The 23,162-nt window shown below is 42.6% G+C and overlaps 1 protein-coding gene across 1 annotated transcript in view; it reads right to left on the bottom strand.

The window, feature by feature from the left end:
* Positions 1-22,013, bottom strand: part of LOC120309529 (cytochrome P450 2A5-like) — a 30,222-nt gene extending 8,209 nt beyond the window's left edge. The window contains exons 1-5 of the mRNA XM_039346852.1: positions 21,828-22,013; positions 15,280-15,442; positions 13,353-13,502; positions 8,813-8,973; positions 5,063-5,239 (exon numbers count right to left, since the gene is read on the bottom strand). Coding sequence (XP_039202786.1) covers positions 5,063-5,239; positions 8,813-8,973; positions 13,353-13,502; positions 15,280-15,442; positions 21,828-22,004 — 828 coding nt within the window. The 5' untranslated portion in view covers positions 22,005-22,013. The remainder of the gene's footprint in view (positions 1-5,062; positions 5,240-8,812; positions 8,974-13,352; positions 13,503-15,279; positions 15,443-21,827) is intronic.
* Between the last annotated feature and the right edge of the window lie 1,149 nt (positions 22,014-23,162).

Genomic DNA, 23,162 nt, shown 5'->3' with positions numbered 1-23,162 from the left:
TGATAGGCAAAATACAGAATACTGAATAATAGAATTGGAAGTGACCTTGGAGGTTTTCTAGTCTTTTCACTAGACTAGACATCTCCAGGTGCTGAAACTGTTCTTCATATGTTTTACTCTCCAGGCCCTTAATCATGTTAGTTGCTCTTCTCTGCACTCTTTCCAAAGTCTCGACATCTTTTTAATAATGAGGTGACCAAAACTGGACGAAGGATTCCAGATGTGGCCTTACTAAGCAGTACTAATACTTCACATGATCTTGAGTCTATCTCTCTATTTATGCAACCACGGATTCCATTAGCTTTTTTGGTGGCAGCTGCACATGGCTGGCTTATATTTAAGATTGTCCACTAGGATTGTCTACTAGGACACACCACTAGGATTGTCCTTAAGATAGATTTCAATTGCCAATAGACCAAGAAAAAGTTCTTTGTCACTTTTTCTCAAAGTGATTCAACAAGGGGATCCAGACCACAGTACCATACAAAACTCCAGTTCCAAACTTATCAAGAGCTCTAAAGAAGCATCAAAGTCAGTTGTAGCAAACTTTATTGAGATATCAAGGAGTATGAATGAGGCCACATTCTTCTCCTGTCTAGAAAGAGACATCAGACCTTGGTTTTTAGCTAGGACAGTGGTTCTCAACCTTTTTAATGCCGCGAACCCCCAACCAGTCGTAAGTCGAGGACTACTCAACCGATCTTAAGTCAAGGACTACTCAACTGGTGCAGCACTGTTTGCAGAATGGGACTTTTGGCGGGCTCAGCAGGGCAGAGACAGCCTGGACAATTCCTATTGGCTTTTGAAAGCCAATAGAATTAGACTCTATTCAAGGGAGTCTATTCCAGAGGTTCTCAACCTGTGGGTCGGGACCCCATTTGGGGTCGAACGACCATTTCACGGGGGTCGCCAAACAAGGCTTTCCGCCATTTTCCCCCCTTTTCTTTGGCCATGCCCCTGGCACCAGGTGATGTATAAGTGGTTGGGGATCACCACAACATGGGGAACTGTATTATGGGGTCGCGGCATTAGAAAAGTTGAGAACCACTGGTCTATTCTATTGGCTTTCAAAAGCCAATAGAATAAAAGGGAGTAGCACAGCTAAGGAAAAGGGGAAAAAATGGCAGACTGCGTTATTTGGCGACCCCCGTGAAATGGTCGTTCGATCCCAAATGGTGTCCCGACCCACAGGTTGAGAACTGCTGAGCTAAGAGGACATTTACAACTACAAGGCGATGTGAGAAATTGTGAGGAGGCTTGGACAGGAATGGAAGGAAGTTAGGTATGAAAATAGATATTAGGTGAGGCAATAGGCAGTTTATCTCGTTAACATCAACATTTTGCCTTCCCAAATGTTGTGCAAGATCCTTCAAAGAGACTTACTAAAAAGAATGCTGGAAAATTCCATTTACAGTTTTCTAAGTGTCTATATCTACCAGATGAGCATTAACAAAACCTTACTAAGATCTATGCAGTTCTTGCTTCTTTGATCTTGCCCATCGGTGTGGGGCTTCATAGATACGTTATTTATACCTCCTTGACATGAATGTGATGACAATAGTCAGATTTTCTAGAAAAGGAAAAGGGAAATGGTTTTTTTTAAAAAAAAAGTAAAAGCCAAAGTAAAAAGCTCAAATCCTTGCGACTTTATGGTGATGACCGTGTAGGTTTCCTGTGCAGCAATACAAGCAGTCCTTGACTTACCAAAAAAGCTAATACAATCCTGGGTTGCACAAACAGGGGCATAGAATCAAGATCACACAAAGTATTAGTACTGCTTTATAAAACCCTAGTGAGACCACCCCTGGAATACTGCAGCCAGTTTTGGTCACCGTATCACAAAAAAGATGTTGAGAGTTTGGAAAAAAATTAGAGAAGAGCAACTAAGATGATCAAAGGCCTGGAGGCCAAAACATACGAAGAACGGCTGCGGGACTTGGGTTTGGCCAGTCTAGAGAAAAGAAGAAATAGGGGAGACATGATAGCAGTGTTCTGGTATCTGAGGGGCTGCCACAAGGCAGGGGGGGGGAAGGTTGTTCACCAGAGCACCAAAGGGAAGGACGAGAAACAATGGTTGGAAACTGACTAAAGAGAGAAGCAACCTGGAATTAAGGAGAAACTTCCTGACAGTGAGGACAATCAACCAGTGGAACAACTTACCTCCAGAAATCGTGGGTGCTCCATCACTGGAAATTTTTAAGAAGAGACTAGACAATCACCAGTCTGAGATGGTATAGGTTCTCTTGCTTGAGCAGGACTAGAAGACCTCCAAGGTCCCTTCCAGCTGTATTGTATTGTATTGTATTGTATTGTATTGTATTCTATTCTATTCTATTCTATTCTATTCTATTCTATTCTATTCTATTCTGGAACCGTTCAAAATTACAATGCCACTCAAGAAGTGGCTTATGGCTGGTCCTCTCACTTACAATTGCTGCAGTGTCTCCAGAGTCACATGATCGCAATCTGGGCACTTGGCAAGTGACAGGTATTTATGATGGTTATGAAGTCTAAGTGCCATTCCTATTGCAAATGGGAGCAATGAGAGCTAACGTTTGTTAAAGATGTTAAGACGGGCTTTAGATGGGTGGTAATTTCACCCTGTTTTTAATGATCTTGGTTTTGACTTGATTATACAGTATCTGTCTCGTAAAAGATAAAGAACCCGCTTGATGTCATAGTTAAGGCACTAGGCTAGAAGCTGGGAAAACATGCAGTCGCCTTCTCTCAGCCCTATGAAGGAAGCAACAGCAAACCACTTCTCAAACCTTGCCAGGAAAATCTCAAGAATGTATCCAGGTGGTCACCGGGAGCCAAGATTGACTCAAAAGAACGCATACCTGAAAACTTCATAATCTTTACTGTTTCATTTCTATACTGTGGATCGTCAAGAGACCTCAATACTCAGCAGTCTAAAACAGTGGTTCTCAACCTGTGGGTCGGGACCCCATTTAGGGTCAAACGACCATTTCACGGGGGTTGCCAAACAACGCAGTCCGCCATTTTTTCCCCCTTTTCCTTAGCTGTGCTACTCCCTTTTATTCTATTGGCTTTTGAAAGCCAATAGACTAGACTCTCTTGAATAGAGTCTAATTCTATTGGCTTTCAAAAGCCAATAGGAATTGTCCAGGCTGTCTCTGCCCTGCTGAGCCTGCCAAAAGTCCCATTCTGCAAATGGTGCTGCATCAGTTGAGTAGTCCTCGACTTACGACTGGTTGAGTAGTCCTCGATTTATGACCGGTTGGGGGTCGGGTCATTAAAAAGGTTGAGAACCACTGGTCTAGAAGGACAGATAGTTCATAGACAAATAAAACACGAGGCTGAGAAAATCTTATGATGGCTCTGCAGCTGTTATGCTTTAGTCACAGCAGGGCACGCGGCTGTACAGGTGGTCCTCGATTTACAACTGCAACTGAGCCCCCAGTTTATGTTGCTAAATGAGACATTTGTTAAGTGAGCTTTGCCCAATTTTAGACTTCTCTTGCCACCGCTGTTAACTGAATCACTGCAGTTCTTATGTTAGTAGCATGGCTGTTAAGTGAATTTGGCTTCTCCACTTTTCACACATTTGACCCAAACTGGAGCATCCCCAGGGGTCACGCGATCAAAATTCAGAGGCTTCGAAACTGGCTCATATATTTATGACAGTTACAGCGTCCCCCGGGATCACGTGATCATCTTTGGGGACTTTCTGACGAGCCACGTCAATGGGGAAGCTGGATTCACTTAACAACTGCAGTGATTCGCTTAACAACTGCAGCGATTTTGTTAGCAACTGTGGCGGGAAAGGTTTTAAAATAGGGCAAAATTTGCTTCACAAAATTTTTCACTTAAGGACAGAAATTTTGGGCTCAATTGTGGTGATAAGTCCAGGTCTACTGTCCTGTGAAGGCAGTTTGAATGAGGAGGGGGAGAGAGTAAGCTGAACGATGCAACTGCAGTACACTGTTCAAATGGTTGGGCTGTTGCTTAGGCTCCATACATAGTAATAATAATAATAATAATAATAATAATAATAATAATAATAATAAAATTAAACTGCTCTGGGAATTCAGAATTCAAACAGACAAGCACCTGCAACATAACACCCCAGACTTAACAATTGTCGATAAGAAAGACAAAAAAGTCTGGATAGTGGACGTGGCAGTGCCTGGAGATAGCAGAATAGAAGAGAAAGAACTGGAGAAGATAACAAAATACAAAGACCTACAAATAGAAATAGAAAGACTGTGGCAAAAGCAAGCAAGGGTAGTACCAATAGTCATAGGCTCCTTGGGTGCAATCCCAAAACAACTGGAGCACCACTTGAACACCATTGGCATTGACAAATTCGCTATTAGTCAATTGCAAAAGGCGGCCTTACTAGGAACTGCTTCCATCCTGCGACAATATCTGTAATACCATCAAACATCCACATCTGCCTATCCCAGGTCCTGGTAAGGACTCGATAGGTAGACAAAATGCCAAATCCAGTCTGAACATCTGGCTGACTGTGCGATGATCCATAATAATAATAATAATAGTAAAGTTGGAAGGGACCTTGGAGGTCATCTAATCAACCCCTGCTCAGGCAGGAAACCCTATACCATTTCGGACAAATGGCCGTCCAGTCTCTTCTTAAAAACTTCCAGTGTTGGAGCGTTACCGCTTCTGGAGGCAGGTTGTTCCACTGGTTAATTGTTCTAACTGTCAGGAAGTTTCTCCTTAGTTCTAGGTTGCTTCTCTCCTTGATTAGTTTCCATCCATTGCTTCTTGTCCTGCCTTCAGGCGCTTTGGAGAATAGCTTGACTCCCTCTTCTTTGGGGCAGCCCCTGAGATATTGGAAGGCTGCTATCCTGTCCCCCCTGGTCCTTCTCTTCATTAAACTAGGCATACTCAATTCCAGCAGCCATTCCTTGTATGTTTTAGTCTCCAGTTCCCTGATCATCTTTGCTGCTCTTCTCTGCACTCTTTCTAGAGTCTCAACATCTTTTTTACATCGTGGTGACCAAAACTGGATGCAGTATTCCAAGTGTGGCCTTACCAAAGCAAAGGAAGAGTTCCAGTGAAGGATGATACTCACTCTCTTAAGCTGAAAAAGATAGTAATCAATGAAATCCTGAGGTTCGTGCAAGGACTGGTTTTCCTTGTGCTTCTCTATCTCCTCCTTTGCCAGATCATAGATAAACTGAATGTGGGACAGTGTCGTTTGATGAGGCCCAGGAATGTGTCGCATCAGCCAGGGAAGTAATTCATACAGCTAAAAGAGAGTAAAGTCATCGTCACTGTTATCATGATACAATCTATTTTCTACTCCTTGCAATTAAACTTTTTGCAGACATGGATCGGACCATTGCTTGTGGGCCGTGGTATCTATGAAGGAGGCCAATGCAAGCCAAGTGATGGACATGGCTACTAAAGAGGGGTCCTTGGTGCTCTCTAAGCTTGCTTGTTTTCTTGCAAACGTTTCATTTCCCTAACTAAGGTAACATCCTCAGTGCTAGCAAGGAGTGCTGTTTGCTATCAGTTTATATTCTGGTGTCTGGTCTGAAGTTGACCTTGGAGTGAATCAATGCTGATCTGAGTGCTGATTCCTGGTGGAGAGGTGCTGGTTGATTTTCTCTTTTGCATAGTCAATAGATGTTGTTAATGTGTCTATTGATGGTTGATTTGTCAGAGTGCCAGGCTTCTAGAAAGCCCTTGGCATCTAAGAGTGTCACATTTTCCCAATTAAAACTGTGATTAAATCTGTCTATATGTTGTGAAATTAAAGTCTTTTCCTCATGCCTTTTGACTGCCAGGTGGTGTTTGTGGATGCGTTCTGCCAGTCTTCTTCCTGTTTGTCCTTCATAAGTGTTGTTACAGTTCTTACACTGTATGTTGTAGATGACCAAAACCCTAGTAAGACCACACCTGGAATACTGCAGCCAATTTTGGTCACCGTATCACAAAAAAGATGTTGAGAGTTTGGAAAAAATTCAGAGAAGAGCAACTAAGATGATCAAAGGCCTGGAGGCTAAAACATACAAAGAACGGCTGAGGAACTTGGGTTTGGGTTGTCTAAAGAAAAGAAAAAATAGGGGAGACATGATAGCAGTGTTCCAGTATCTGAGGGGCTGCCACAAGGCAGAAGGGGTCAGGTTGTTCACCAGAGCACCAGAGGGAAGGATGAGAAACAATGGTTGGAAACTGATCAACGAGAGAAGCAACCTGGAATTACGAAGAACAGCTGCGGGACCTGGGTTTGGCTAGTCTAAAGAGAAGAAGAAATAGGGGAGACATGATAGCAAATAGCTTTGGTGAACAAGCTGCCCCCCTCTGACTTGTGGCAGCCCTAGAGGGGCTGCCACTGGGCAGATGGGGCCAGCTTGTTCACCAGAGCACCAGAGGGAAGGACGAGAAACAATGGTTGGAAACTGACCAAAGAGAGAAGCAACCCGGAACTAAGGAGAAACTTCCTGACAGTGAGGACTATCAAGCAGTGGAACAGCTTGCCTTCAGAAATCGTGGGCGCTCCATCACTGGAGATTTTTAAGAAAAGAGTAGACAATCACCTGTCTGAGATGGTATATGTTCTCCTGTTTTGAGCAGGGGGCTGGACTAGGCTTCCAAGGTCCATTCTATTCTATTCTATTCTATTCTATGCTATGCTATGCTATGCTATGCTATGCTATGCTATGCTATGCTATGCTATGCTATTCTATCCTATCCTATCCTATTCCTTTTCTCTATTCTATTCTACTCTACTCTACTCTACTCTACTCTATTCCTTTTCTCTATTCTATTCTATCCTATCCTATCCTATCCTATCCTATCCTATCCTATCCTATCCTATCCTATTCCTTTTCTCTATTCTATTCTACTCTACTCTACTCTACTCTACTCTACTCTACTCTACTCTATTCTATTCCTTTTCTCTATTCCAGTGGTTCTCAACCTTTCTAATGCCGCGACCCCATAATACAGTTCCCCATGTTGTGGTGACCCCCAACCACTTATACATCACCGGGTGCCAGGGGTGTGGCCAAAGAAAAGGGGGAAAAAATGGCGGACAGCCTTGTTTGGCGACCCCCGTGAAATGGTCGTTCGACCCCAAATGGGGTCCCGACCCACAGATTGAGAACCACTGCTCTATTCTATTCTATTCTATTCTATTCTATTCTATTCTATTCTATTCTATCCTATCCTATCCTATCCTATCCTATCCTATCCTATCCTATCCTATTCCTTTTCTCTATTCTACTCTACTCTACTCTACTCTACTCTACTCTACTCTACTCTACTCTACTCTACTCTACTCTACTCTATTCTATTCCTTTTCTCTATTCTATTCTATTCTATTCTATTCTATTCTATTCTATTCTATTCTATTCATAAATGTCATGGTTCCGATAGACGAAACCCATCAAAAGAACCTCGAGGCAAAATTCTTCCTTAAAGAACATTTATTCGGGAAACAAATTATCGGCACTAGATAGTTGAACCCAAAAACTAAATTCCCTTCCCCCTGATACAAAGTAACAAAGTGTAATTCCCACCCCCCAATAAACTGTCATAAAACACATTCCCCAATCAGCTTCAAGCGCGGACTTTTTCCTCAGCCCCTCAGCTGCCAAAATGTTGAATTGAGTTCCCACGGCAGCGTTATTATTATGACTTACTGAGCTTACATCCCAACCCCCAACCCCCGCTGCACCTGAATTCTAAAAGGAAAGAAAAGCGTGTTAAAGGAGAAGAGAAAATGGCTGCATTTTCATCAGTTGTCAGAGCAGGAACATCCAACGTTAGCAGTGTTGACAATAACACTATCAAGGCTCCTGGGCTACCAATCCCTACTTCTTTTTGCACAGGGGAATCTTGCCCCTACAAAGGGATAGATCTTAGATCAGGAGTCTCCAACCTTGGCAACTATAAGACTTATGGACTTCAACTCCCACGAGGCTGAGGAATTCTGGGAGCTGAAGTCCACAAGTCTTAAAATAGCCAAGGTTGGAGACCCCTGTCTTAGACCATCCATTCCCCATTTTGCCTGTTTTGACCGCCTTTGGAAGCTGCTACAGGCCCCTCCTCCAGGAGGGCGTGGGGTTCTTTGATTGTTTAGTGACTGTTCGAAGTTACAATGGCACTGAAAAACAGTGACTGGTGGCCATTTTTCACACTTACAAGCATTGCACCATCCCCGTGGTCACGTGATCAGAATTCAGATGCTTGGCCACTGGTTTCATATTGATGACGGTTGCAGTGTCCCAGGGTCATCTGAATCACGTGTTATGATCTTCTGACTAGCACGGGGGAAGCATTGAGGCCTTTGAACTATGGTGCTGGAGAAGACTGCTCCTTAGAAGGCCAGATCCTGAAGTTGAAACTCAAATACTTTGGCTACCTAATGAGAAGGAAGGACTCACTGGAGAAGAGCCTAATGCTGGGAAAGATGGAGGGCAATAGAAGAACAGGGCCACAGAGAATGAGGTGGCTGGATGGAGTCACTGAAGCAGTAGGCGTGAGCTTAAATGGACTCCAAAAGATGGTAGAGGACAGGAAGGCCTGGAAGAACGTTGTCCATGGGGTCAACGACTTTACAACTAACGACTTTACAACTAACAACAACAATTACCAATTTAACAACCTGCAGTGATTCACTTATCGATTGTGGCCAGAAAGATTGTAAAATTGGGGCAAGGCTCAGTTAATTGCTATCTTGTTTAACAACAGAAATTTTGGGCACAACTGTGTTCATAAGTTGAAGATCACCTGCATAGGTTTTTAGGCCACCATAATACAGGGTTTTAGATGATCTGAATCATATTTAGTAAGAAAATAAAAGTTTACTCACCACATGAAAAAAGCTACCTATAAATTTTGAGCTAAAACGTAGGCCTCCTATTAGTTTCCGGAAGTTTTCATCTTCAAGAGAGAATCGGTACCCAAATACCAAGACAGCTATCAAATTGAACAAAGCATTGGTGACTGGCAACAAAGGATCCAAGGGTTGACCTGAAAATTAAGAAACAGAGGGTGAAGTTTCATTCTCCGAGCTTGTGGGTTGGTTTGCGAACCTTTCGTTACCAGGCTAAATAACATCTTCAGTGACATTTAGGGGGATGTTTGTGTCAGTGCTCTTCTGTCTATAAGGGCTTCAGGTGTGGGTGTGTCGAGTGAGGGTTTTGTGATGAGTCATCAGAGGGAGGCTTGGGATGGGCCTTGTAATAGGGAGGTTGCTTCAGATAAGGCTTGTTGGAGGGTGTGAGGGGTGAGTCATCACTGAGAGGCCAGTGATGGGTCTTGTGATGGGGAGGTTAGGTGAACTTCTGGTGGGAGGAGGATGGGGGGCTGGCGCGGGATGGTTGTGGGTCAGTACTGTCTCTGGTTGGCTGTGCGGTTGGTTTGGATCATGAGGGGTTCGTAGGCTGGCTGTAGGTTTGATGTGTCTGTGGATGGAATTGCTTGTGGAGTGCCCAGCTTCGACGAACTCACGAGCGTGGCGGTTGGTCACGTAGCCAATGATTTTTGTGTGGCTCCAATCAAACTGGTGTTATTTGGTGTCATTGTGGGCCGCAATTAAAGATTTGGGATCATGGCGTTTGACTGCTAGCCAGTGCTTGTGGATACTGGTTTTTAATTGACATGATGTTAGCTCCACATAGAGCGGTGCCAATCATAATGATAATGACAAATTGAAAGACAAAGACAAAAAGGACAAGTATAAAAAGTGGAAAGAGGGGCGCATAACTAAGGCAGAATATCAGCAAATAACCCGAGTCTGCAAAGATGAAGTGAGGAAAGCTAAGGCTCCAAATGAACTAAGGCTTGCAACAAAAGTCAATATATAACAAAAAAAAGCTTCTTTCAACATGTAAAAAACAAGAAAAAAGTTAAAGAAAAGATTGTCCATTAGTGGGGGAAAGTGACAAGAAGGCAACAAGCAACAGGGAGAAAGCAGAACTACTCAACTCATTTTTTTGCATCCGTATTTACAAAAAGGGAATAAACAGTCCAACCTATCACAAACAGTACCGTAAAAAACAGATTAGAAACACAAGTTAAGATAGGCAAAAAATGGTAAGTGAGCATCTGTCCACCCCAGGACTCGATGGACTACACCCCAAGGTTCTGAAGGAACTGGCAGGTGTGATCTCAAAACCACTGAACTATATCTTTCAAAGATCCAGGAGCACTGGGGAACTTCCAGAGGACTGGAAAAGAGCTGATGTAGTTCCCATCTTCAAAAAAGGAAAAAAAATGGATCCAGGAAACTACAGACCTATCAGCCTGACCTCCATACCTGGGAAGATCTTGGAAAAGATAACCAAGCAACGAATCAGCGAACACCTAGAAGCAAACAAAGTCATTACCAAAAGCCAACATGAGTTTGTCAAAAACAAATCATGCCAGACAAATCTTATTGCATTCTTTGACCAGGTGACAAAAATAGTGGACCAGAGGAATGATGTGGATATAACTTATTTGGACTTCAGTAAGACATTTGATAAAGTAGATCGCAACCTAGTACTTGATAAGATAGAAAAATCTGAGTTGGACAGCATCACCACCAGATGGATTCATAGCTGGCTGACCCGCAGTACTCAACGAGTGGTCCTCAAGGGAACTGCATCTACATGGAGGGAAGTGTGTAGTGGGGTGCCCCAGGGCTCTGTTCTGGGCCCAGTGCTCTTCAACATATTCATCGATGATTTGGATGAGGGGATAGATGGAGAACTCATCAAATTTGCAGATGACATCAAGCTGGCAGGAATAGCCAACACTCCAGAAGATAGGATTAAGATACAGACTTGACAGACTTGAACATTGGGCACTATCTAATAAAATGAAATTCAAAGGTGAAAAAAGGTTCTAAATATAAGCAAGAAAAACCAAACATACAGTATAGTATAGGTAGTACCTTGCTCAATAGTAGCAACTGTGACAGGGATCTTGGAGTCCTAGTGGACAATCCCTTAAATATGAGCCAGCCGTGTGCTGCAGCTGCCAAAAAATCCAACACAGTGCTAGGCTGCATTAATAGAGGGCTAGAATTAAGATCACGTGAAGTGTTAATATCACTTTACAATGCCTTGGTAAGGCCACACTTGAATACTGCATCCAGTTTTGGTCACCACGATGTAAAAAAGACATTGCGACTCTAGAAAGAGTACAGAGAAGAGCAACAAAGATGATTAGGGGACTGGAACATATAAAACATATAAGGAACGGTTGATGGAATTGGGCATGTCTAGTTTAATGAAGAGAAGGATGAGGGGGGACAGGATAGCAGAGTTCCAATATCTCAGGGCCTGCCGCAAAGAAGAGGGAGTCAAGCTCTTCTCCAAAGCGCCTGAAGGCAGGACAAGAAGTAACGGATGGAAACTAACCAAGGAGAGAAGCAACCTAGAACTAAGGAGAAACTTCCTGACAGTGAGAACAATTAACCAGTGGAACAACCTGCCTCCAGAAGCGGTGAATGCTCCAACACTGGAAGTTTTTAAGAAGAGACTGGACAGCCATTTGTCTGAAATGGTATAGGGTTTCCCTCCTGAGCAGGGGGTTAGACTAGATGACCTACAAGATCCCTTCATCATCATCATCATCACTACTACTACTTCTACTACTACTACTACTATTACTACTACTACTACTACAGTTGATTTGTAGATTACATTGGGTTGGAGAATTCTGGCTGTCATTTCTGACACCCCTTTTGTGTATGGTAGGGTTAGTTTTTGCATGGCGGTCAACTGTGTGTTGTGTTGTGGTTTGGGTGCCAGGTGTCGGAATATGAAGAGACTGATTGTCAAATGAATGTAATACATAATAATAGAAGTATTTCATTCTGTTGCTTGTAGAAATAAAATATAGGTAGTCCCTGACTTATAGTCAGTGTTTTTTTTCTAAAAAAAAAAAAAAAAAGGTGCCGGAACTCACACACATCATACAACCCGCCTTGCCTACCCTACAAGGTTCCATCAAAAAAAGGTGCCGGAACTCCGTTCTGGGCGTTCTATGAGGAAAAAAACCCTGCTTATAGTTACTTAACAACTGGTTAAAATTACAACGGACGCCTAAAAACATGCTTATGAGCTGGATCAGAAGTTCTGATAGCTGCACATACACTGCCACCATCACACGTCCGCATTTTTGGCACTCAGCAACCAGCCAGTGCCAAAGTGGTCGTGAGGCTGCAATTGATGACATTTTGCTGGAAACCAGCATTTCCAGGTATCCTTGATTTACGATCCTAATTGAGCCCCTAATTTCCACTGCTAAATTGTTAAGTGAGTTGCATCTCGTTTATGATCTTTTTTTCAACCACAGTTGTTAAGCGAAACACTGCAGTTGTTAAGTGAATCACGCGGTCATTAAGCAAATGCAACTTCCCCCATTGACTTGACGTATTGGAAGCCTGGCTGGGAAGGTTACAAATGGCGATCAAGGGACCCGCAGACAGTGCAACGGTCATAAATGCATGCCAGTTGCCAAACGCCCAAATTTTGATCCCGTGACCCTGGGGATGCTACAGCTAAGAACACAGAATAACAGAGCTGGAAGAGACCTTGGAGATCTTCTAGTCCAACCCCCTGCTCAGGCAGGAAACCCTATAACAGTGGTGGCAAACCTATGGCACGGGTGCCAGAGGCGGCACTCAGAGCCCTCTCTGTGGGCACACGTGCCGTCGCCCCAGTCCTAGGCCTTCAGCTGGGTTTTATAAAACCTTTTCGCTTTGGGCCTCCACTGCCGTGTGCAAAAAAAAAAGGTTCAATCAGTCAATTTCAACTTCTTGCAGAAAAAAAAGTTCTTGCAAAGTTGGAATTGATTGATTGAACTTTTTAGTCCCACCCAGTCTGCCGTTACTACTGCAGCCATGCCCACCCAATGGGCCACGCCCACCCAATGGGCCACACCCACCTAATGGGCCACGCCCACCCAGCATCCGACGATGCATAAGTGGGGTTTGGGTTGCAGTTTGGGCACTCAGTCTCTAAAAGGTTCGCCATCACTGCCCTATACCATTTCAGACAACTGCTCGTTAAGTCCCTTTTTTTCAGTGCCGTTGTAACTTCAAACGGTCACTAAGCAAATAGTTGTAAGTCGAGGACTATGGGTGCTTCTGGTTTCTGGCAAAAAAAAAAAAGCCCCATTGCAAACAATGGATTTGCTTAATAACCGCGGCATACACTTTACAACCAATGCGTTTGCTTAATGCCCGACACAAAAATGGGTTGTAAAAGTCAAGTGCAAGTCATGTGGTAACCGGCTGAATGACTATCACATCTTATGACCAGAATTACGGGCTCAGTTATGATCATAAGCCAGGGACTACTTGTAAAGGTTTGGGCAAGCTGGCTCTAGTGCTGTCAGCTTTCGCTGGTCTCGCCTACCGTTTGCGTAAGCGAAGGTCTCCACTAGCCGACTGGCTTCTTCTTGTATTTGACTCTCTATGCCTGTCCTCCCCAGTCCAAGTTTACGCATGGTAAGTATGCTGAATTGCCTCTGTTGCTTCCAGGTGTGGCCGTTGGAAAGAATGATACCTGAATCAAACAGAAATAAGTGAGAAATTGTTACCCACAAAAGGAGATGTTCCAAAGGTATTAAATCATAGGCTTGAGGGGGTCCTTGGTGCTCTCTGAGCTTGGCTGTTTTCTTGCAGACGTTTCATTACTCAAACTAGGTAACATCATCAGTGCTGGTAGGGAGTGGGGTGTGCTCTCTGTTTAAACACACGTGGCTGCACAGTCAAGCTCAGAGAGGACCAAGGACCCGTCATTTCAACCCTAAGCTACAAATAGTCTCCTTTATTGGAATTATCGGCTTAGAAGAGGCCACATTCAGCAAATCATACTGGTATACTCTCGCAAGAATGAAGAGTGCTGCAGAATGAAACACAACGCTTAAGGAAAGATATCCTTTTAACACAAAATGTTAAAACTGGATCTTTCACTTCAGCTTGGTTGTCTGAGACAGGGCCCAGGTCAAAAATCATAGCTAATTTTTAAGGCATAAACTCTCAGATATAAATATTTAACATATTTGGAAGCTGGGGCTGTTTCTCAAGGCACTGCTGAGAGTGAGATAGGGTTCCACTATGGGCTTATTATGTTTTCTGTCCTGAAGTTTCAGAGCAAAATGAAATAACACAGTTGGAAGGAACAGTTGGTCTTCTAGTCCAACCCCCTGCTCAGGCAGGAAACCCTATACTGTACTATTTCAGACAAAAGGCTTTTCCAATCTCTTCTTAAAACCTCCAATGTTGGAGTATTCACAGCTTCTAGAGGCAGATTGTTCCACTGTTAATTGTTCTAGCTGTCAGGAAAATTCTCCTCAGTTCTAGATTGCTTCTCTCCTTGGTTAGTTTCCATCCATTGCTTCTTGTCCTGCCTTCTGGTGCTTTGGAGAAGAGCTTGACTCCCTCTTCTTTGGGGCAGCCCCTGAGATATTGGAAGACTGCTATCATGTCACCCCTTGTCCTTCTCTTCATTAAACCAAACATAACCAATTCATGCAACTGTTCTTTATATGTTTTAGCCTCCAGCCCCCTAATCATCTTTGTTGCTCATTTCTTTCTCTTTTTAAAAAAAACAGTTGTTGTTTTGAAAGCCTCTTTGAGCCTTCCTGGCTGAATGGCATCTATCAGGGGTGTCGAACTGCTGGCCCACGGTACGGATGTGTCATGCCGAAACCGCGCCTACCCCAGCTCCGGCAACAGGGAAAAAGTTGCGATACGTCGCAACACGTCACGTGAAGTGGGGAGTTTGACACCCCTGGCATATATCCTTTAGTAAGTAAACGAAAGGAAAAGAAGAATTGTGCTGGACCAGTATGTAGCCATCTGGTCAGAGTGTACAGCTAGCTTAGGAAATTGTGTGTAAAGCAAGTAGCATTTTAAGGGTTAAAGCCCCCTTAAGGGTAGCCTTCTGGGAAATGTAGTTTTAGTTGTTACATGGTTATATCTCTGTTCTAATTGGCCACTGGGAGGGTCTTGTGGTTTATTACCAGATATCCTTTTACGTGCCAGGTTTTATTATCTCTCTCCTGGAATCCTAGCCACGAGGCTAGGCTAGGAGCTCCATAGCAGCATGTAACATTTACGTAGAATGGTGAAATCCATTATTCTTTTACCTATGAGATGAGTCCAGATTATAATCTACATTCTGGAAGAACTTCTACAAGAACTGTGAGTTAATGTCTTGAGGATACCTGGAATAAAGTCATTTGTCTGACTTATCCATTGAGTTTATTCTGCCTGTTTCAAGTGGAATCCAGCAACCTTCTCTGCATAAGACAGGAAAAGTACATTTCACAACTTACCCTTTCCTTTGGATACAGCCCTTAAAAAGGGGGTCTCTACTCGCTCAGAGAGGTCTTCAGAATGGCTGACCAATCCATGTTTTACAAATTTGTAGCCTGACAGTACTATTATGGGTAAATTCCACACCAGTAATGTGTAAATATTTCCATAACGTTTTGCAAGCTGCCGTTAGGAAAACAAAAAAAGAAGAGGAAGAATCGGCACATTTGGATGAAGAAGGCAACTTGACAACCACAAATCAGCCCCAAATCTCTGCGGCTACGCGAGACAGTTGTTAAGTGAATTTTGCCCCATTTTGCGACCTTTCCTGCCACGGTTGCTAAGAGAATGACTGCAATTGTTAAGTTAGGAGCACGATCTTTAAGTCAATGTGAGCTCTTCGTTTTGTTCGTCAGAAGATCACAAAACGGGATCACAACGTCCCGGACACTGTAACCATCGTAAATACCTGCCAGTTGCTAAGCGTCTGAATTTTGATCATGTGACTAAGGGGATGCTGCAACAGTCGTTAAGTGTGAAAAACAGTCATAATAAGTCACTAAACAAATGGTTGTTGAGGGCTAGCTCCATTCGGTTCCTTCTTTCACAGCAAGTAGGGTGTAAAAATTATCATCACCATCATCACCAACAAACCATGATCGTCATTTCGAAAAGCTGCTATTCCCTTTCCGTATTTGACTCACAATCATCATTCCGTATTTGACTCACAATCACAATCATCAGCCTGTCCCTCCTCCTAGCTTTGTTTTTCAGCCAAGGTTCCTGCTGCATACCCCTCTCACTTTCCTTTACCTCCCTGTTGTTGTTGTTGTTGTTGTTTGTTGTTGTTTTCCACCCATCCCTTTCTGTCTCATTGCTGGAAAGGACTAAATTGCTCCACCAGATCGTTGCCGTCCATTTTCTGGGACTGAACTGGGCAAAGTCACCCAGTTTGCTTCAATCCAGCTCTCTGGGCTGCCAGAAAAAAAAAAATGAATTGCTTTGGACAAGTTCTACAGGAAAAGTCTCATCCTAGCCTTGTCTCCTACTCCACACTAAAAAGCTACCAGGTCAAGCGATTTCAAGACAGCCTATGCCAGGGGGTCTTCAAACTTGGCCCTTTTATGACTGGTGGACTTCAACTCCCAGAATTCCTCAGCCAGGCACGCGTGCCTGGCTGAGGAATTCTGGGAGTTGAAGTCCACCAGTCATAAAAGGGCCAAGTTTGAAGACCCCTAGCCTATGCTGAAGCTGATCATTTGGAAGTCTTCAGAAAAGAACAGAATAAGAGAGTTGGAAGGAACCTTGGAGGTCTTCTAGTCTAACCTCCTGCTCAAGCAGGAGACCTTCCACCATTTCAGACAAGTGGATGCCCAATCTCTTCTTAAAAACCTCCAGTCATCCTTCAACATAATAATAATAATAATAGTAGTAAAGTTGGAAGGTACCTTGGAGGTCATCTAGTCCAACCCCCTGCTCGGGCAGGAAACCCTACACCATTTCGGACAAATGGCTGTCCAGTCCCTTCTTAAAAACTTCCAGTGTTGGAGCATTTACTGCTTCTGGAGGCAGGCTGTTCCACTGATTAATTGTTCTCACTGTCAGGAAGTTTCTCCTTAGTTCTAGGTTGCGTCTCTCCTTGATTAGTTTCCACCCGTTGCTTCTTGTCCTGCCTTCAGGTGCTTTGGAAAATAGCTCAATTCCCTCTTCTTTATGGCAGCCCCTGAGATATTGGAATACTGCTATCATGTCCCCCCTTGTCCTTCTCTTCGTTAAACTAGACATACCCAATTCTAGCAACCGTTCCTTATATGTTTAGCCTCCAGTCCCCTAATCATCTTTGTTGCTCTTCTCTGTACTCTTTCTAGAGTCTCAACATCTTTTTTACATCGTGGTGACCAAAACTGGATGCAGTATTCCAAGTGTGGCATTACCAAGGCATTGAAGAGTGGTATTAATACTTCGCGTGATCTTGATTCTATCCCTCTGTTAATGCAGCCTAGTACTGTGTTGGCCTTTTTGGCAGCTGCCGCACACGGCTGGCTCATATTTAAGTGATTGTCTACATGAGCCAAGAGAGCTCCAAACTGGAACCTTCAGAGAAGGAGAAGCTTTAGATTCCACTCTAGGTAATGACTGTCCTCAATCTTCTTCTGCAGGATCCAGAAACATGAGGTTTTGATCTCTTCTTGCTGCTGGCCTCTGTTATTCACCCATCACCATGGAGGCAATATGGAGAGCCCAGCAGTCTGAAATAAGCTTTTCCATACCACTGGCTACTTTCAAATGGCTTGGAAGAAGCTTCCCTGCAGCCCAATTTGAAGTCAGCCAACATGGGAGACTCTGTAGTTTGTGCCAAGAGATGATGGTGATGATGATGATGATGATGATAATAATAATAAAATAGACGAGAAAGAACTGGAGAAGATAACAAAATACAAAGACCTACAAATAGAAATAGAAAGACGGTGGCAAAAGCAAGCAAGGGTAGTACCAATAGTCATAGGCACCTTGGGTGCAATCCCAAAACAACTGGAGAACCACTTGAACACCATCATTGGCACTGACAAATTTGCCATTAGTCAATTGCAAAAGGCGGCCTTACTAGGAACTGCTTCCATCCTGCAACGAGATCTGTAATACCATCAAACATTCACATCTGCCCATCCTTGATCCTTGGTAAGGACTCGATAGGTAGACAAAATGCCAAATCCAGTCTGAATATCTGGCTGACTGTGCGATGATCCATAATGATGATGATGATGATGATGATGATGATGATGATGATGATGATGATGATGATGATGATGATGGTGGTGGTGGAAGGGACCTTGGAGGTCATCGAGTCCAACCCCTTGCTCAGGCAGGAATCCCTACACCATTTCGGACAAATGGCTGTCCAGTCTCTTCTTTAAAACTTCCACTGTTGGAGCATTCACTGCTTCTGGAGGCAGGTTGTTCCATTTGTTAATTGTTCTAACTGTTGGGAAGTTTCTCCTTAGTTCCAGGTTGCTTCTCTCCTTGATTAGTTTCCATCCGTTGCTTCTTGTCCTGCCTTCAGGAGCCTTGGAAAATAGCTTGACTCCCTCTTCTTTGTGGCAGCCCCCGAGATATTGGAACATTGCTGTCATGTCCCCCCTCATCCTTCTCTTCGTTAAACTAGACATACCCAATTCCAGCAACCGTCCCTTATATGTTTTAGCCTCCAGTCCCCTAATCATCTTTATTGCTTTTCTTTGTACTCTTTCTAGAGTCTCAACATCCTTTTTACATCGTGGTGACCAAAACTGGATGCAATATTCCAAGTGTGGCCTTACCAAGGCCTTGTAAAGTGGTATTAACATTTCACGCAATCTTGATTCTATCCCTCTGTTAATGCGGCCTAAGACTGTGTCGGCCTTTTTGGCAGCTGCAGCACACGGCTGGCTCATATCTAAGTGATTGTCCACTAGGGCTCTGAGGTCCCTCTCACAGTTGCTACTATTGAGCAAGGTACCCCCTATACTATACCTGTGCATTTGGTTTTTCTTGCCTAAATGTAGAACCTTGCTTTTTTCACCATTGAATTTCATTTTGTTAGATAGCGCCCAGTGTTCAAGTCTGTCCAGATCCTCCTGTATCTTAAGCCTGTCTTCTGGAGGGTTGGCTATTCCTGCCAGCTTGGTGTCGTCTACTCTCTAAGTTGGCCTCTTTGGGATGCACACTGGATTCTTGACAAGCTGGGTTGGAGCTGCATAGCCTGGGAATACTCTTGTCACACAACGTTTGTATATGCTGGAGTCATTCTAATTCCAATTCCTCGAGTTACAATCCCAATTGAGCCCCACATTTCTGTTGCTATGTGAGATGGGGGTTAAGGGACTTTTCAACCTTTCTTGCCCCAGGTGTTAAATCAGTGTTTCTCAACCTTGACAATTTTAAGGCATGTGGACTTCAACTCCCAGAATTCCACAGCCAGCATTGCTGGCTGTGGAATTCTGGGAGTTGAAGTCCACATGCCTTAAAATTGTCAAGGTTGAGAAACACTGTGTTAAATGAATCACTGCAGTTGTTAAATTAGTGATGCGGTTGTTAAGTGAATCTGGCTCCCCCCCCCCCGATCCTGCTTGCCAGATCACATGACACTACAAACATCTCAAATACCAGCCAGTTGCCAAGCCTGTGAATTTTGTATCACATGACCAAGGGGAGGCTTCAATGGTGAAAAGTGTGAAAAACGGTCATAAGACCATTTTTTCAGCACCGTTGTAACTTTGAACAATTACTAAACGAATAGTTATAAGTTGAAGACTACCTGCATAATAAAACAAAAGCTTATTGTTGGAGTTGTAAATAAAGAGAAGAGACTTCTTTCCATATTGCTATATAAACACGATGGATGGATGGAGGGAGGGAGGGAGGGAGGGATGGATGGATGAATGGATGAATATTGGATAAAAAACAATAGCTTCCTTTTGAACACACAGCAAGATTTCTTCCCAGAGGCAGACAGCTTGTAAAATCAGCAGTTTTCCTGATCACATTAACAGAGGGATAGAATCAAGATCACGTGAAGTGTTAATACCACTCTTCAATGCCTTGGTAAGGCCACACTTGGAATACGGCATCCAGTTTTGGTCACCACGATGTAAAAAAGATGTTGAGACTCTAGAAAGAGTGCAGAGAAGAGCAACAAAGATGATGAGGGGACTGGAGGCTAAAACATATAAGGAACGGTTGCTAGAATTGGGTATGTCTAGTTTAACGAAGAGAAGGACAAGGGGGGACATGATAGCAGTGTTCCAGTATCTCAGGGGCTGCCACAAAGAAGAGGAAGTCAAGCTATTCTCCAAAGCACCTGAAGGCAGGACAAGAAGCAACGGATGGAAACTGATCAAGGAGAGAAGCAACCTAGAACTAAGGAGAAACTTCCTGACAGTTAGAACAATTAACCAGTGGAACAACCTGCCTCCAGAAGTGGTGAATGCTCCAACACTGGAAGTTTTTAAGAAGAGACTGGACAGCCATTTGTCCGAAATGGTATAGGGTTTCCTGCCTGAGCAGGGGGTTGGACTAGATGACTTCTAAGGTCCCTTCCAACTTTATTGTTGTTGTTGTTATATAAAGATGGATCTCATATAGAGATTGCTTCATTTAACAGTTCCCAGGTTAAGACACCCATGACTTTATGACTGATCCTTGCATTTATGCAAGAGAAATCTGAAGTAAGTCCATAACAGGGGTCTTCACACTTGGCCCTTTTATGACTTGTGGACTTCAACTCCCAGAATTCTGGCTGAGGAATTCTGGGAGTTGAAGTCCACAAGTCATAAAAGAGCCAAGTTTGAAGACCCGTGCCCTAAAGTAGTGTTTCTCAACCTTGGCAATACAGACCTCTGGTCCATAAGAACAGTCACCAGTTGACTCAGTGTCCAGTCCCACCGGTGATCACTAAATGAGGACTACAGATATCATTATCCATTTCTCCACTAAACAAATTCTCAATCCTCTAAATATTAGGCGTTCATTCTTCAGGCTTTACAGACCCAACATCCTTCTCCATCACTGGCTCAGAAGTCAAATGACTGCAGTTCTCTTCAATAAGCTTAATAAATAAAATAAGTTTAAATAGATAGATAGATAGATAGATAGATAGATAGATAGATAGATAGATAGATAGATAGATAGATAGATAGATAAATAAGCAAGCAAGCAAGCTTCATAATCAAGAAACAAAATACACAGTGAAAAAAAAAATACCTGAATTAGAAGTTCAGGAGTAAGTCTAAAACCAGACTGCAGTTCTCTTCAATAACTTAATAAATAAAATAAGTAGAAATAAATAAGAAAGCTTCATAATCAAAAAACAAAATACACAGTGAAAAAAAATGCCTGAATTAGAAGTTCAGGAGTAAGTCTAAAACCAGACTGCAGTTCTCTTCAATAACTTAATAAATAAAATAAGTATAAATAAATAAATAAGCAAGCTTCATAATCAAAAAACAAAATACACAGTGAAAAAAAAATACCAAACCAGACTGCAGTTTTCTTCAATAACTTAATAAATAAAATAAGTTTATAGATAGATAGATAGATAGATAGATAGATAGATAGATAGATAGATAGATAGATAGATAGATAGATAAATAAGCAAGCAAGCAAGCTTCATAATCAAGAAACAAAATACACAGTGAAAAAAAAAATACCTGAATTAGAAGTTCAGGAGTAAGTCTAAAACCAGACTGCAGTTCTCTTCAATAACTTAATAAATAAAATAAGTAGAAATAAATAAGAAAGCTTCATAATCAAAAAACAAAATACACAGTGAAAAAAAATGCCTGAATTAGAAGTTCAGGAGTAAGTCTAAAACCAGACTGCAGTTCTCTTCAATAACTTAATAAATAAAATAAGTATAAATAAATAAATAAGCAAGCTTCATAATCAAAAAACAAAATACACAGTGAAAAAAAAATACCAAACCAGACTGCAGTTTTCTTCAATAACTTAATAAATAAAATAAGTATAAATAAATAAATAAATAAGCAGGCTTCATAACCAAGAAACAAAATACACAGTGAAAAAAAAATACCTGAATTAGAAGTTTAGGAGTTAGTCTGAAACCAGTCTGCCAGCTGATTCCAATTAAAGGAAGTGGTAAAGGTCCAGGTGGACATTTTCTGAGTAACTGGAGTTGTTTCAGAAAGTGCAGAATCGAAAGACCCAACAGCAGAAGCAGAAACATTGAGAATATCCAGAGTTGCTGCATTATTTCCACTTTTTCTTCCTCTCTTTCAATGTCTCCAAGACAGCTGGCTTGCGATCAGCTCTGTTTTCTCCAATACCTTCCACAGAGAAGTGACTAGCATTATTGTTTATTTTTTAAAGGGTGTTTTATATAATCCATTCAGGAAATGTTTGCAACATAAAGGCTTGTGTGATGATATATAATTTGTGTAGGAATGTGTTCCTCCTTACAAGAGTCGAAATGGCATTTGTGGTTCGGAGGACGGTTAAACCTGATAAGCGACTTGAAAGGAGCTGAAATCAAAGGCTACAGGACAGGACAGCCTATTATCAGTTGGGCAGGGATGCAGCAAGGGTTAGTACCAAATACATCACATTCTGTTTTCACTGAGCCCAGAAACCAGGAGGGGAGGGAACACTTTTCCAAACAGCAGACAAGCAGGAAAAAAAAGCTGCAGCTGCCAAAAAAGCCAACACAGTGCTGGGCTGCATTAACAGAGTGATAGAATCAAGATCACATGAAGTGTTAATACAACTTTACAAGGCCTTGGAACAGCCTGCCTCCAGAAGCAGTAAATGCTCCAACACTGGAAGTTTTTAAGAAGAGACTGGACAGCCATTTGGCCGAAATGGTGTAGGGTTTCCTGCCTGAGCAGGGGGTTGGACTAGATGACCTCCAAGGTCCCTTCCAACTTTACTACTATTATTATTATTATTATAAGGCCATACTTGGAATACGGCATCCAGTTTTGGTCACCACGATGTAAAAAAGATGTTGAGACTCTGTGGTGTGGAAGCCGATGGTGCAGTGGGAGACCCATAAACATTAAAAGTAATCTGTTCACTGAAAAAGTTTCAACTTTAATTTGTTTCAAGTCAATATCCATATTAAACTCCAAATGTAAATGTTTCCACCTTGTTTGACAGCTTCTTAAAAATAATTCCATCTTTTACAAGCAACCAAATTTTGCTTTATTGGGCCAATTTCATTCCACATAGAAAGCTGACATTTCCACTCATTAAACTAAATGGGTATTGTTGAGTCCTCGAGTCAATGGCGAATGAATACAGCACATTCTGTAATTCCAACAGCCCTTTATTTTAAAGTAGTTCTCTCTCCGTCACAGCTCTGAGGCTCGCAGGCCTCTCAGACTCTTTTAATAGACTCCCCGGGCAAAAA

This window comes from Crotalus tigris, unplaced genomic scaffold (assembly GCF_016545835.1).
Source record: "Crotalus tigris isolate CLP2741 ecotype Arizona unplaced genomic scaffold, ASM1654583v1 scf7180000017552.641344, whole genome shotgun sequence".
In the NCBI taxonomy this organism is placed as follows: domain Eukaryota; kingdom Metazoa; phylum Chordata; class Lepidosauria; order Squamata; family Viperidae; genus Crotalus; species Crotalus tigris.
This window is presented reverse-complemented; position numbering and strand designations above follow the sequence as displayed.